Consider the following 17,120-nt stretch of genomic DNA (forward strand, 5'->3'; position numbering starts at 1 on the left):
CACTCATTCGGGCCTATTGGGCATGATGATAGGGAGCTTTCAAAATGTCGGGGGAGGATGTTTTGGAATTGGTGGACGAAAGAAAGAACAAACGGACGGGCGCACGGACGACGGACTGAGGGATGCAGATCAATCAAGAATAAATGGCACTTTCACGACAACCCACTCTAAAAACAAACGCATTGCACGCTCCTTCCTTTGAAGGATTAATTAGTTCTCTACATCAAAGAACGTATTAATCGCGAACGAGAACGCTCAAATGGGATCGCGGCTCGGCCAAACATCCGAGATTCCAATTTTCCTCACAATTTCTATAATGTAAGAAGTAGCATCGCAGAGAACTAATCCAACAATAACGACAAAGAAGAACGAGAATCTGTTGGTCACAAAGACGCGAGACTTATCGCCGGCAACCATCAATGGTTGAGAATCAGTTGATCAGTTGTAGCATTCTAGGTGAATTTCGACAATCGATGATGCAAAGCAGATCAGGAGGCCAAACGAAGCCGAACAAAAAGTTCCAACCTGTCCATTGAAAAAGATGGAGCAGGAAGACATTCGTATTATTGTTTTTTTTTACTTCAAACATGACCTGTTTTGGTTTTTTTACTGAATTTAACGGAAGTGTAAATATTGGCATTTCTTTTGGTCTGTGAATGCGGTACAAGCTGATGACTTTTTGCTCGTTTGAAGCCCTTATACCTACAACCGTGATTCGACAGTATTGACAGTCAAACCACTCACACACAGCTAGAGAGAACGAGCGAGTGAGCCAGAAAAATGTGCGTGGGAGTCGCAATTGTGCGTTCTAGTTGATTTTCATTTAACCTTTGTTTGATTACAATCTTGGCCAATCCCGTCTGTATACATACGTTTATATTCATAAATGGTTCCCTCATCACTCGAACAACTTGGGGTTCGTGGATCGTCAAAGATAGTTGCTTCATAATATCAAGTTTTGCTCCTCCGTCCCCCCCCCCGTTCCCAATGCGAGTTGATTTGCATCAAGTCGAAGAGCTTGAATGTTTTGAAATTTCGAGTCTCTGAGGCCCACCAAGGGCTATAAGGATCCTTTACTTCTTTTCGTTCAGTGCTCGTCTTGGGCGCAATAGTCCCTGGATATGGTACGGTATACTGAATGTAGAGACATGGTACTTGTATATCCTTTAAAGCTGTTCAAGAACGGTGAGAGCAGATGACGACATTTCTTCCTAATTCAGCCAAGCAAGCAATTGTCCCTCCTGGGTAGGACCCTGGCTTGCTTACTTTGATTGGCCGTGACTTCTCTAAAGTTTAAACCTCTACATCTAGGTGTGCTCGGCCTGCGCCCTCGGTACATAGGCTACATACGTATATAGTAACTCTGGATTCCCCAAGTTTCAAGAGTGCTTAACTCGCTGAAACGAAGGTGGACGGATTAATTCAAGTGGGCTTTGCTCGACTCCCATGATCGATTAGATTCAAATCTCTGGGTAGGAGTATTACTGCCAGTAGTATTACCAGTGTTACTACCACTACTACCACTACCACGAGGTAGTACTGTACTTCCTCTCTGTGTTTCTTCGTCTGTATGTACTGTACAGAACAACAACCACTACAGCTCTTCGGTCTTCGGTTCGCCGCTTCACGTAATTGTGAATGAATGCCTTACTACCGGGAACAAATGGCGGATCTGTGTCAGAAAAAAGACCGAATATCTCCCAGAGAATCGGAAGGCGGAAAACAGGGCATCATGGACTTGGCGAAGGGAAAAAACTGGCCCTGCAAATTAGGACACCTCACCTGATGGGTTGGCCATTCAGGAACAGATTCATCACACAAGCTCAGTACGTACTACGTACGGCTACCAGAGTCGCCTGAGAGTGAAGTCGTTCCTGAGCTTTGTGTCTCCTTAAGAGGCGGAGATTAGAGTGGCATTTGCAAAAAAAAATCCATCCACCTTTTAATTGCTCACACACACACACACGCACACACTTGCTTACACAATCAGTACTTGAGGCTCAGGACGGGCACTATCATTCATAATAAACCAGCCAACACTCGACAGAGAAAAGACCCCAAAAATCTTACCCTTCTGGAAAAGGTTGGGAAACAATTTGCGATAGAAACTAACGGCTCCATTCATTCGTTCATTGCTCAGGGTTGTGGGAAACAAGAGAGGCCTGGCTGAGCTCCGGCTTCATTGTCTTGGTGCTCGTATGAAAAATTACGCATTTTCATTCTAATCCACCACTTGACAGAGCCAAGATTCGAAGAAGACAGAAGAGTCTCCAAGTCACGTTAATGAGGAGGAGTCCAGTCAGATTTACTCTAGCTTGGGCATTATTTTTCTCGGTCCGGTCAGAGAGGCTGAGAAGCCATGTGCAACTTCTCGGCGTGAATGACACGCCGAACTTTTCGTTAATGGCTAATTTCCAATTATAGATAGGAGATTTGCGAGCCGGTCACGAGGCGATCTTTGGGAGTTGGCGGAGCAGGCCTTGGCCGGGTTTTTAATATTCCCGAATTGATTTCGCACGAAATTCTGCCAACTCATTTGACCTCAATATGCATGACATGGACGACGGGGGCTAACCCGGCTTTACGTGGTAGTCTACGTATTTAGTACTCAACAACTGGTAAGGCAAGTCGATCGAGCAATGCGAATGGTAGGCTGAACGAGGCGGTATTATTATTACTATTTTTCATTTGAGAGTTCTGCGTTCTGAGTTGTGTGAGGAGTCTTGTGCATACACGGAAGCTCCCCTTTCCAAATTCGGATTGTTCTGGGGGCGAGGAAGCCCAAAGGAAGATAATGATACATCATGTGATTAAATGCGAATGTGGAGCGAGCAAACTAACCAACCTACTAACCCTACCCAACGTCGGGCAGGCAGTCAGCCCAACCAACAAGTGTGGCAGGGATTCTCGGGATTTGGTTTCATTTATGGTCAACAATGGGGGCAGTGAAATCGCAATCCTTCACATTTTTTTTCGGACCAGGATCATAATCACAAAACCCAAGGCCTTGGCACGCGCATCGACCATAGGGGGAGGAAAAAGTGTCAACTATTTTTCCTCCCAACCAATCTCCTAGGGCTTAATCATTGATGAACCAGAAGGGTGTTCAAGCGCAAAAAGAAGAAAGTTTGGACACATTCGTCAAATATTGACATTATTTCTTTTGTCTCGCTTCACTTTTTCTTGGGGTTGAAACTTTGTGAAAATAGTATTACTCGTGATCAACCAACTCAATGGGGTTTAAGAGGCTCTAGGCCGAGGATTCAGATTCGTCAAGAGGCGCCTCTTCAGCTCCATCTTCAAAAGTTATGGTTGCAAGTGCTGCTGATTCATTTTCAGATAATATTGTGCATCTAAATGGAACTTGAAGGAGAAAAAGATCGCTCTTCTTCTCCTTTTGACTACAGAGGATCATCATCATCATCATTCATTTCCCATGACTGTGAGAGGAGCAAATCGCCTTGGGATTAAAAAGGATGGTAACATGCAGATGAAGATTGTAACTAGTATGTACTCGTACCTTGCTTGTTCGGTAGGCACCCGTGCGTACCACTGTACTTACGGCACCTCATGATCCAATCCGATGACCGAACCCGATCAAAGTCAAACGAGATCACATTTCCAATCAAATCAAGTCGTGGCATGACAAGTACGGGAACATCATGGTTCATGATTAGCTGGACTGAGCAAGCGTTCTTCCTTCGAAAATTTCAATGCTTAACTTATCAATTCAAAATGCTTAATATAATATGCACCCGACACGGAAGCATGGAAAAAGGTGAGCAAAACTGAGTCTTGATGGTTGGCAGTCATTTAAGAGTGCCATCTTTTTGCTAGACGAATGCAATCTGGCGAAGAAGCTATGGTATTGAGCGTATTGAATGCATTGCCATGGTGGGTTAATTCTCGACCATAAAAGGCCCAATTGAGACGGCATTACACACTACCCTACCTCGACTCTATCCTGGGTGGTCACGAAGAATAATGCGTACTTGGTTGTCGTGGTAGAAAAGGCCCAAGTTTTGGGTAAATTATTCTTAAACTGACAGGGAAGTGTCCTCAAACTCCCCATTAACGTGGTGCGTAACAGATCCAATTGGTGACATTGATTGATGAGCCCAGGAGGTTCAGGATATCGACTGACTGACTGACTGACTGACTGGTAACCTGCGCCTTGAAGGCTCATCTTGAAAACTATCGCCTAATCGTTTCAATCGAATTCCCACAAAGGACAGTGATATCCATCTCATTGAAAGGCTCAACCGTCCCCTACTCAGAAGTTTAAAAGTCACGAGGACACCGTGAGTGATGACAATTTCCAACAGATTCATCTCGCAGACGCTCCAAAAAGTCAAAAGTCAGCCTCACCCAGACAGGCGGGCTTTATAGCATGATACAGACTTAAGGTATACGCAATTCCAACCAATGTCATCTCGGCGACTAAGCCGGGACAAGATATACCTACTACATGTATATGTAGTCGTGGACTTTGTCCGACACTTGATTGCCGATGAATTCTTTGCCTCTCTACTTTTATGAGCATACGTACCATGTACCTACAGTACATGTGGTAAGTACGTGCTAGTACGTATGTGAGTGTGCCTGCCTGCAATGGGATATGTCACTTGAGTGGATGGAATGGAAGAGGAGGCCCCTTCTCTGGTTCGAAATTTGACCCGACCTGGGGCGGTGTTGGTCCATGAACGGATAGAGGTGATGTCAAAAGGCTATTGGGATTTGAGAGTTTATGGGCCGTTTGGGAAAGTCCTTCCGTCGTATCAATTCGAAAAATCTAAAGTTTCCAGCATTTCTTCGCCTTTTACATCTTTTTCGCCGCATTGCACTTAAATGCCAAGGCACAAAGAAATAATGGACTCGGATTTGCTTTCAGATATACAGTATTGGATGAATGCGGGTTTTAAACATCTCTTTCCAGAGTGCAGCGTGCAGCTAGCACTCACGATGAACTCGATTTGACCTATTATGATGCCTTGAATGATATTGCAAATGAACACTTCATGGAACATAATGTTCTCTGGTCAGGTATATCATCAATGCAATTGCCATGTTTTCGGTTAGTGGTTAAGAGGAAGTACCATCCTCCACCACATGACAGGAACTCCATCTCATCCTATTCGGGCAGAATTTCATCCCTTATCTTTAAACAAGTCTGTCAGAGGTCACCACTCACTGCGCGAAGAACTCAGGAATGTCAGATATGTCATGATTTCTTGCACAAGTTTTGTCACTTATACTGAATGTGCGTTCAGAGCATTCCGTACAAATGTACAGTAGTACGGGTGGTAGAAGGCTGCTGCCCCTGCTGCCCCAACCTCATTTCGGGGCTCATGAGCTTGGAATTTTACGCTTAAAAGTAGCCAGTATGCCCCATGAAAAACGAGGGACATTAATAGGAAGCCACAAATTGAAGATTCGAGGAAGCCGTGAAAAATCCAGGGACTTTTCAAGGCGCTAGAAGTCAGGACTACCGAATTCTTTTCTCCATTGTCTCGTTTAAGCATGTTGTGCTGAAAATCACGTGGAAATCGCACTTCCACGTACGAATAATATCTTACCACTACCAGATAGTCTCAAGACTTGATTCTTTCTGATAGTTGTTGCTCTTCGTCAAAAAAAAAAGCATCATGGCTTGAACTGACTGTGTCTATGTGACAGCGACCATTCACTGAGAAGGCTCATCAGAATTCAAAAAGCATCACTTGTGGGCATCAAAAAAGATCCTCAAAGTGATTACATAGAGCAGTGATCATGTACCAAAGCTCATAAAAATGATGAATGGCCGTCCATTTAATTTGTAAAAAAAATCATTGCTCGTGTGTCTCGGATCTGCCATGTGCGTGAGTGTACGTATATATGCGAGTGAGTCCGCGAGAATGAGCGAGAGATAGGGATTCTCTGTTATTCAATCTATTGTACCGTGGACTCCTGGTCCCAACCGAAAAAAAGCCCATTATCCAAGCCACAAAAAACACTCGTATCGTCCGAGGCATACAGAAGTCCATGGATAAGCGGGTAAGTAAGGAATAAACCTCAACCAGCGAGATGCCCAGAGACAACAAGTGACTAATCGAGGAAGATCGGCCAGACTCGCCCGAATCCGTCCATCCGTCCGTCCATCCATCCGTCCTCCTTCGAGAAACGTTTTTGTCGGGGGATCTCCAATCACTCACTAATCTCTCTGGATCTCAGTTACTTTAAGAGCTTTTTGATTCTCAAGACATGAAACTCATGCTCACCCACCGATATTCAGGCCGATGCTAGATGCTCTGGTGTGATGCTCATTCAACATCTTATTCCCGGCCAATCTGACGTGGCGGATCTACACACATAGGGCATGCAGGTAGGCATCAATTGGCACTCTGGATTGCGGACACCGGTCTCGTTATGAGATATGACTCGGGTTTGCAGAAAGTGCCGAACCAGAAAGGGGCGAGCAAAGAGCATAATGCTGCCGCTCCTGTTGCATGTGCTAATTGCTATCCCACGTAGAGGGCCGGCTGAGAATGGTACATGGCCATATCCAAGCACATGGAATGGAAATCAAGGGCAATGGGGGCCTCTTTGACCAGCATTCTCTGAGCTCTATTTGACCTGTGGCGACACACGAGGCTCGCCAGATGGATCAACAATACGTTGAGGTAGGATGTTTGGGGCAAGTTCACGCGTGATTCAGCATTCATTGGTGGATGGGTCAAGAAGACACTAGATCGATGAGCAGACAGAGGGAGAATGGACTCGGCTTGAGTGCCAATGAATTGTAAGCGGATCATCAAGTCCAATAGGCCTCATAACTTAAAGAGCTCATCTTTCCATGCGACATTTATGGCCGGGTAATGAGAGGCAGACATCGACCAACCACGACCGTCAATGGTCCATATTGTTCGTTCACTCCATCCATTCCCCCTCCCCTTACACACATGCACACTTGCAGGCACACAATCAGAAATAATGTCTACATAGTAAGTACCACATAGATTCTGAAGTCTCTCTCTCACATCGTCACATTAACACAAAGCTAAACGGGCAAGGAAGGTGTTCTTTGCTAACTCCAACGTGACCATCAATCAAGGTCGTCGAGCGAGAGAAGTGGAGAAAAAAGAGGAACGTGAGCGAAGAAGCCAGTTCATAAAGTTTTGACACTTTTAGAGCAGGTGTTTGATGGATGCTTGAATGAATATTGGCAGTCCATTCATTGATCCTTACACTCACTCACTCACTCATTCAATTATTCACTCAGTTCCCCGCTCAAACCTCACCTGGGCCTACTCTTCTTCCGATCTGAATTCGTCTTGAATTGGGCTACAAACATCAAAGAACTTGCTTAGGGTGGAGAAGGATGTCTTTAAACCGACTACCACATTCTAGGGGAGAGTGTTAAGAGGTAAAATTGCAATGGTGGCATCTGTCTATCCGAATTAGAGCCCAATATGCCCTGCACCAAGCGCCATTGGTGGACCAAGGCGAAATATTTGAATTATTAAAGCCTCTCTAGGCTCATTAATTGCTTGGCTGGACGACCGTCCGCCTGGCCCGCTTGCCTTTGTTCGCACTCAGATTTATTTGGAAGGCGATCCCCATATTTTGTTCGTTTTTCCTTCCTGATTCCACCATGACACATGGCACTGGACGCACATGCACCAAGAAGTCCCTTAATTGCAATTCAAACCATCAAAGCCTAACCATCTCGCAGACCAACCAGTCATTTCCCCTTGATCAGACTGACTTCAGTTCAAATCTAATTCCAGATGAGTGTTTTCAGCATCAGAACCCGAAATGAGTTTTGAAGTTTCGAGAAGTCCCCCAGGAAATCCAGTCCTTGGTAGTAGGTAGACAGAGGTAAAGTATGGGGATCGGCAGGATGGGAGTATTGTAGTATACTGCTTGTACGTACAGAAAGTACGTAGTACTAGTAGTAGGTACGACATTCGATTCACCATGTCCTACAAGCACGTGGTGGGAAGTCTTGCATAAAATTAAAGAGAGCCTCAAACAACTTGCTAGGTTGGAGGATTTTCATCATCGAGATAATGATGCTAATAATGAGGAGGAGGCTCACCGGGAAAAGTTGCCCAAAGTTGCCCCCCCTTGTCCTCAAAGAGCCTCAAGCTATAGACAACAGTAAGTGGGTCCTCCGTCTTTTATGGCATCTTAATCGTGAGGACCTCATGTAGGTAGGATTGGCGTTCATTTCCAAGTCCAAATCTCTGAGTGAGAGTTCATACACTCCTAATCATAACATGCCAAGTGTACGTACATAGAAGCATAGTCGGTGATCAAAAAGTGCTCCTAAATACTTTCGGCCATTTAGATAAAGAGTTGCTGTCAGATGGAAAATCCGTTTTGACCCTGTCACTCGGCGTAGTTGACGAATGATTACGCACAACTGATGCTTGTGTCAGGAGGCATGAGCATAATGCATGCTTAAGTGGGTGCAAAAAGCAGAAGTAATTTAGCCTTCATTTTTGGCCACATGATAAGAAATGAGTGTATTTTATGATTCTTTTTCAGTGCTCAGCCGTTCCATGCATTTTTCTGCTCCACCTGAATCTTCAATTTACTTTTGGCAACTCCAAGTTGATGCCTTTTGACATGGAACGAAATACGAGAAGAATGACGTGAATCATGTTGTTTCTATACGGTAGCAGAGCCTATTTATGGCGGCGAGCCTATGCGCTACTTCGTTTCATGGACATCCATGAAGGCCACCAACATGAAGGATGTGCGAGGTAAACGACCTCATTTCCCCGCAAATTCACATCCATTAGGCCGGTAATTGCCTTCGTCATGGTGGCACTCGCTGTCCATTTCAGGGAGCGGCGGTCTTCATTCTGGCCTTGATCGAGTATTCTCTTTTCATGTTCCCAAAAAAGGTCGGAAAACGAAAAGAGGAAAATGTACCTGTTGGTTGATCGGTTGGTCTTTGCTCCAAACACCAACGCAATTGTGGCATTTATTGAGCAATGCCAGTGAAGGTTTCTCATGGACCAGTAAAACCGACGCATTCAAGGAAACATATTGGTGAAGAACATCGCTTTGGTTGTTGTTTGGAATGATAGCCAAAATGTGCTCAGTCATCCTAGCTTCACTACAAGAACACCAACTTTGGTCCTCGAGAGCCCCTGCCAAACAAAAACTTCTCTTTCGTTGTTATTCCTGATGTTGTTCATTCGTCAAATCTCCACTGAACATGAAACCCTTGCGAGAATAAAAACCCCTGAACATCGTGTATATCTCGCACAAATGCAAGAAGACCAGGCATTGCCTTGATTGGTTCCAGTCCAATTTTTACATCCCCCAACAAAGTGTGGAATGGCATTGATAATCTTTGAGCTTCCATCCTTCTGTCATATCCACCCCGATTACCTTTAGATTGAAGGAGAATTTATGGGATTGGATGGTGGCATTGGAATCAAGAAGACACCAATCATACCTGCTTGTCCTCCTCCAGAGCTGGTTCGCTCCTTCCCGAGGATCGGGCAGGCATCAAGAAATCATAATAATCGTTTCTGGGATGCATTTCCAACCACGCCCGCTTTGGCTCACCATGACGTTGAACAATCAAAGAAATTGCAAGTCTGGAATGGGCCTTCCTTTTATCACAGACTTGAGACTCGGCCGCCTCGGGCATTTCTTTGAAATCCCAACTGAGGTTCGAGCGTGAATTTTTTTATCTCCATATTTTCGAGGGGCACGCTCAATTTGACGAACCATCCCTCAACAGCACTCATTGGACTAAGTAAGTCAAGGGTGCTGGGTGTTGGGACTGGCCAACACAGGAGCCTCTCACCACCATCATCATCATCATCATCATCATGCATACGTAAGTTTAGTACACTGGATGTAGCATACAAGATGAATGTATGTACATGTATGTACTAGGTAGGCAAGGAATGAGGGACACGATGACGAGAGCTAACTTGGCAAGTTTGAAGCAAAGTTTGCTCATGGTGGTCAAAGTGAATAGATGGATGGATGACTTCTTGATCAATATTTTAATTACATGCCCTCCTCCATGAATGGGGTTTTGATCTTAGTATTCATCAGGTGGGCTTCACGGGATGACGACATTATCTTCGGTCAGATCGATCAATGATTTGGTTTTTCGGCTTTCAATGTTACGGCCCACTTACTCGAGCAATTCTCGTTCGAGGCTCATTTAGAACGTATTAACGCACGCTTGGGGTCAACTGGCAATTGATGAAAGAGCTTGAGTGCGAAACCAGTTCTCGCTTGTCTCGATTTTTTTTCTCAATCTTAGACAGATATGTACGAAAAAGGGTCACCAGTTAGCATCGCCCACCTGAACGCGATCCAATGGCTCCCTTGCTTCCTGGCCGGCTGTCACAAAAATCAACGTTGTCAATCGGCCAACTCCGAAAAACAACCGGCTAATGACACACATAGATTGTTTGGCCCATCAACCGTTGACAGCCAGCGACATCCTTCACTGGCGTTATAAGTAGACTAGTACGTATACTACTCAATTCTTGAAAGCTTTTCAAAGACCAAGAACTATTGATTACCTCGATTCGAAGGCCGGCCACTGGGGGATGGAGACCGGAAATGGGGCTTGGCCTTTCTCGAGTTGTTAGGCGGGCTGTTTGAGTCCGACCGATCAAGACTGGCCATGGAGGACGTGCCGTACTTCTTGGTGGTTGGTGGAGTCAAATTGGACAAGCGGATGCCGCTCGCCCCGGCTCCAGCCACATCAATGACTTGTTGAGACAAACGGGTGGCCAACTTTAATGACTGATTCCGACTCGGACTCGGGGAGGGAGTTCGGGACAAGGCTGTGCGAGACACCCGGCGAGGGATCACGATCTCAGGATGCTCCAATTTCGGCTTGAAAAACTCATTTTTGTCCGTCCGAGCGGAGGATATCTGAATCTTGGGCGACCTCGGAGGGAGCGGCGTGGCTGGCGCCGAATGAGTGGCGCTGTTGCTCAAAAGCATCCTCCGGCGACTTTCAATGTTGGGCGACGAGGGTGGCGCCAAAGGGCGATCTGGGGCATCCCGGGCATCCCGGGGTGGAGTGGGTGCCCGAGTAGGTAAGGCGTGTCTGTGATGGGAGGACGGAGACAAAGGTTTTCGATTTCCGGCCGGGGACAATGAACGGGCCGATCTGACGTTTTTGGGTGGTGCCAGGGAGCTCGTGGAGACATAGACCCCCCCTTGTTGAGACGACCTCGAGCCTGAGGACCGCGTCCGATCGGAGGTTGACTGTGACGCCTCTCTCATTGAGGTGGATCGCTGAGCAGGCATTCGAACCTGGATTTGAAGAGAAGCGGTGCCAATGGTTTTGAAGTTGAGCGGGGACCCATTGGCATCGGAGCTGCCTCGTCGGTCACGGTTAAAACTCATCCTGATTCCGTGGGCCAACAAAAAGTCAAGGGGAACCAACCTTCTTATGGATATTTCTTTGTATTGAGATGCTCAAGCAGGGTGGTGCTCAGCTCAGAGTGGGTTTCGTTCGTTTCTTCTGGACCCGGTTTCTTGTTATTCAATTCGTTTCTTTGGGCTCATCTTCATCGTCATTCGGATTGTGGCACCAATGACACTCAACACCCACAGCTCTAGCTAGTACTACGGAATGGTTCGACCGGAATATAATCAAGGAATCACGAGCGGGACACTAATATCACTCGAACTTAGGCGAATCACGCACACACCAGCACATCACACGTAGCAGAAGTACACGGATGGAGGAGGGGGACGTGAATAATAGATAGCATAACTTAACAATAAGCGCACCGTCACCAAACTATTTTGACTTAAGTAGAGAGAAGGGAGGCCGACTATTCAGAATGGCCATGCTGTTTCGATTCTTTGAGTTTCCAAACTCTTATTCATGTTTGCTGTTTGATTTGGTCGTCTTCGCTGTCCCCTTAGCTCTTATTGCTGTTGTTGTGCTTGTGGTTGTCGTTGCTTTTTGAGTTGGCGTGGAGTGCAGCAGTATTGATGTTAAACGCACATCCTCGCGTATTACCCCAGAGCCGTTGTTCTTGCGATCAATGAAAAAATGATAGCAATATGGAAACAATCGATCTCCGTTCTCGTTGTCAAACTTGGCTGTGACAGAAGGCTCTCGGGAATTGGTTTGGATGTGTTCGCACTCGGAGATCTTAACTTAAGCATGGACGCCTAACAACTGAGAACACTTCGCGCCAAGAAGGAAGTAAATCCACGTATGTACGTCCGAACGGCCGAACGACCGAACGACCGAAAAAACGAACGAACGAACGAACGAACGGACGCAAGAATGAACGAGCGAACGGTTGACGAGAAGAGGACCACGTGAACGGCGCAAACCGCCGCCGTCACCCGGTGAAGTGTGAAACGAAACTCGAACTCGAGGAGAAGAATGATAGATGGAATATAACCATGAGAACCGTGGAATTGTCATGAAATGAGATCAGTTGAGTAGGTGGTCAAGGGCCCGACACTCAAATATGGTCAATCCGAAAGCATTGCTTCGTCATGGTGGGCTCATTTCAACATTCCATTTCTTGCTCTCGTCATGTAGAGTTGTTGGTTTTCCGTATTTTTTTTTCATTTTCCAAGAGAGGGTTGGAATATGTGACAGAGTATCAGTGGGTTTTCATTCAGCGTTGTTGACAAGAAGACTACTCGTTGGCAACCCAAAGCGTTTGGCACATTTCACCAACTGGCAATTACTTTATGCAAAGCCGAGCATTTTCACACCGATTTACATGCTACTCATCCTTCTGAGCTCGTCTCGCCGAAGCGTGTCAGATCAACGGAGAAAAGGGTTCCACTTGTTGGCATCGCAAGGTCTTGTTCGATATCTACCTCCTATGGTACAGGGGTATCAAGTGTGAGAGAGAGAGGCCCCTCTCAAAGCCTCAAGTCAAGCTCAAGAAGAGTCAAAAGAAATGGCACTAACGAGTCTGGCTTTGTGTGCAAGAAATAATCTTGGCCACTTCCAATCCTCCCCCCCCTAAAAAGTGCCTTGATTCAATTTACTGACAATTGGTCCAATTGGCAGAGACGGTGGGTAGGTGGAGTAAGGAACAAGGAAAGATAATTGTGTGAGTGTGTCGAAAAATGGGGAAAACTTCCACGAGCAAAAGCTAAGTATTTGAGACAAAATTGGCTTGAAAACTTCAAAAAGGAATCGAAAAGAGACACCAAGGGAGGCTCTCCCCCTTACCTCTTGCCTCTTGCCTGTTTCTTTGCCTTTGAAAAGCGGTTCCTGGGAGAATTTGATCCTGGGATGGAAATTAAAGACGAGAGGATGCATGGACCTCTTAACAGAAGAACAGAGTGTCGACTTGAAAAGGGGCGATGACCTTGGCCCTTGTGATTCAGCAGTGTTTCAAAGGAAAGGACGAGAGCATGTTTCTGGGCCATAAGGCACAAAGTCATTCAAGAAGTCCATCAGAGGTTACTTTCTTGTATGAAGGGAACTAACTCAACCGTTATTGAACAGCAAATAAAATTGAAGGCAAGGATCAAGTTGATTGCCATCGATCCTAGATGCCTACAAATCTAAAGAAGAATTCTCATTCTGAGCAACAACACGTCTTATAAATACGGCAGTTCTTGTATCAGCCATGAAAAAGAAAGATATGGTTCACAAATTTATGATTTCTCCTCTCAGATAAAATATTTTTCTTCAGCAAATCGCAGTGACAAAAAGTTTCCACAACGACTCGTTGGTGAATCAACAAACTGTCCCACGGAAAACTTCGGGGCATGAATTATCAAACTACCACCCTAAAAGCTCCGAGCAACTTGACTGACCGACTAATCTCAAATGAGTACCAATAATATATTGGCGGAATTTCATGTTAGTCATATTTCACAACATGTGGTCGAACCGATGAAACCAATCTGAAGTGGAGCTCCTAAATCGAATGCTCTCAATACAGAAGAGAAAAGGAAAAAAACAAAGGGGAGGAGAGTCGTTAGTCTTGCATAATTTACTACTACGTTCTAGTGTGTGTCGCATGTCATCTTACCATTGCTAACACCGAAAGAACAGAGACAATTGAAGGATTTCAAGGTTTTCACGAATTTTCACGAACCTTGCTCGCTTACTCGCTCTGAAGATTGAATTGAAGAGAAAACACACAGCCAACGAGACTCTCCGACTCCCGGACACTTTGACCTTTAGCAGAAAATTGGTTAGTCTGCCAAAACGCACTCAACCACGGACCACTTCAACAGGATCCACATACCGAATTAGGTACAATACGCCAAGAGTCAAGAGAGTGAGTGAGTGAGAGAGTGGAGAGAAGAGAGTGCTTAAACAGCTATTTTTAGAGCGATCTTGAATAAGGGACAGGATCAAAGCCTATTGCAGACACACATCTTCCGTCCTTAAGAGGTGAGGACTAGTGTATGTAGGTATAGCGGTAGCAGAAGTAGTTCATCGAGCATCAACGGAGAGGACCTGTTGAGATCGATATGCAAATACGATCAGTTGGAGCGTGGGATGAAAGCCACTGCTACCAGAAAGACCCACCATCACACATACTCTACAAACAATACAATACATGTACCCGGTAAGTACATGTACATAGAGCCATGAAGAAGAGGAAGGAGTCCTGAATCCTTAGCTCATTGTTGTGCTATGACTTCTGAGCGAGTGAGTCCGGATCTTCCAAACGTTCGGTCCATAATATTGTAGGCGCACAGTTATGTACTCGTACGTACGCTCTCTACTGTACGTATAGAGTGTAATTAATGCGGACAAGCTACTTCAAGCTCGAGTTCTCATTGAGAACCCGGGTCCGAGGCAATAATTGGAATCATAATTGAATGATGATTTTATGCGAGATGTTACTTTCGCCTCCTGACGAGACCCGGCCACGGTCGCTCCTAGGGATTCGAACAAACAAGGTCTATTCACTCCAAAGCACGCCCTCATAAAAAAGTGATGCAAAATCACGCTCCTTATGGTTGGGTTATCCAAAAATTATGGTCATGGTTTATGGTTTAATTGAAGATTCTGGAACACTTGTCTCTTTAAGACTCGGACGGGTGTGCCCACGATTGTCTAATGTCCGTCCATTTACTTCTACCGTACGTTGCACCAAAAATGGAAATGGATCAATAAGAGTAGCTCAACACGCACACGCAATATTTATCTCTAATATACCTGCTACGTACATACACATACGAGCACCAACTCTTGTCTCAAAATCTAATAAGGGAGGCCATCAATGGTATGTTTTCAATAAGAATCAAGGGACAGAGAGTATTTACTGTTTGCTGAAGCCATACAAGTATAATAAAGGCATATCGTGTCTCCTTCATCCTAGACGTTCTGGGAAGGAAAGTAGCTTCGGCTCCTATCTAACGAAAAAATGATCGACTTTTGAATGCCAACCTTTTAACTCCATGTTGGCCAACTTTTGCCCTCCCTCAGAAAGACTCAATTGGCAAATTTGATTATGTGAATTCGTTCCATTTAGTGCAATTTTGACAGCAATTCATGACAGTGTTTTTTTGTCCCAACCCCACAGCCGATAGCCAGAGCATGGCAAAACTGTTGTATGTAACATTCGGCGTTTTTATCGAGTCCTTGGAATATCAGTCTCGATCTGGTTGGTGGTAGTCGTTTCCTAAGCGTTTGGCACGGGAGCTAATGGGGCCATTTTTCGCCTCATCATGGTGAAGTTTGTCAATTGAATGACAAATGATCTGTTACGCATGAGCCTTTTGTCTCCAGTCTAGACCCTGTTCTGGTGGACGATAATAGCTTTCAGAGTCTCAATCGCATTTCACATATCTTAGCATGCATTGGTCATGCCCGGTTGGGACTTGGAAGATCTATCTATCTTGGTAGAACAAGGTGGAAGCACAACCAAGTATCATACCCCAACCACGAAGGCCAATGGAAATGCGACTGCAGGATCAGCAGTCCCTTGCAATGAAGAGTATTCAATCTGGTCTTGATATTCCCCCACGAATAATTCAAGCCCGACAGCTAGGGCAATGCTTGACTTCTACTGTGTGTGTACAGGCTCAGATTCAAGTCAAAACCATGTCTTTTTGGTGGCAAGACGCTCAAAATGGGTAAAAACCCCTTCACGTCTGCCTTTAAGAGGCATTTCTTTCGCGTGAACACAGGTGGTTCTGAGAGTGATCAAATATGGATGAGATAGAAACAACCAGACTGAAGAATTGTGAACAGGTTGAAAATCTTTCCATCATTATGAATCATCTCACGCAGATCAGCGACGCTAATGCGGCTCGATCGTTTCGGGGTGGGTAAGATATGTGTACACGTTGTACGAGAACGTACAATGTCTGACTTGAAATGGTTTAAAGTCGAGCCAGCCACCTTTTTCAGTTCAAAGGTGCAGGACATGCCACCTCCGTTGCTTAAGGTTTTTAAAGTTTGATGGCACATTAATCTCATGCCCCTTTAATTAGACCTTGTATTTTAAAGCCAGACCTATGTATGGACCCATTAGATTACACTGGGACCACAATGTCCGTATCCCTTCGAAGAAAACCTGAAGATTGTGCTTCACGTAATCAGACTTTGAAGTTTTTTGAATTTTCCGATTTTTAAGATTCGGTGAAGCCTGCGAAAAAAAATTGAAATGTTTGTTTTAGCCCGTAATATATGTATCCCTATGACCTGGTTTTGTTCGTTTTTTTGACCGATTTGTATGGGATTATTATTTTTTCTTCACCAGTAACTTTTTAAGGGTGAAGCCGATACGTATTGCAGTCCAGGTCGCCTGAGCACTATGACAAAGCCATGAAGAAAGCCCTGATCGGTTATCAAGTTGCATAACTTTCAGCTTTTACAGGCTTCGATGCTTCGTTGAATTTAAATAAGTTGTGCGAAAGAGATGACAATTATATAACACGCGTTTAAGGTTGTATGAATGGTTGTAGGGTTTCAAGCGCTCCTGGGCAATGTCAAAGGTCTTTCAATACCCTTCGACTCTCCGGGGAGTATTCTTGTACTTTCTGACAAGCGTTTTGCAAATGTTTCGTTTTTGCATTCTTCATCAAGCGCCAAACCTTCAAGTTCAGAGTGCAGCCTACACAGCGAAAAAGATAGCAAGATGAAGGGAGAAATAGAGAGCCAAAGAGCGATGAGTGAGTTTTAGCTG

General features: G+C 45.1%; 1 protein-coding gene across 8 annotated transcripts in view; it reads right to left on the reverse strand.

Annotated features, from left to right (window-relative positions):
• The window catches only part of LOC131887280 (cAMP-dependent protein kinase catalytic subunit 1-like), a 68,260-nt gene that overhangs the window by 33,013 nt on the left and 18,127 nt on the right, over positions 1–17,120 (reverse strand). Inside the window, exon 1 of one of the 8 annotated variants that reach the window (XR_009374022.1) lies at positions 10,545–11,859. The exons of 3 other annotated variants lie outside the window; for them this stretch is intronic. Coding sequence is in view for 4 of the 5 variants with exons in the window: in XM_059235846.1 (XP_059091829.1) it covers positions 10,545–11,382 (838 nt within the window). In the remaining variant the exon portion in view is untranslated. Of the gene's footprint in view, positions 1–10,544; positions 11,860–17,120 lie in introns of those variants that run through there. 4 more of the 8 variants (XM_059235846.1, XM_059235844.1, XM_059235843.1 and 1 more) reach the window with 4 other exon arrangements.

The sequence above is a fragment of the Tigriopus californicus genome, chromosome 9, assembly GCF_007210705.1.
Source record: "Tigriopus californicus strain San Diego chromosome 9, Tcal_SD_v2.1, whole genome shotgun sequence".
Lineage (NCBI taxonomy): Eukaryota > Metazoa > Arthropoda > Copepoda > Harpacticoida > Harpacticidae > Tigriopus > Tigriopus californicus.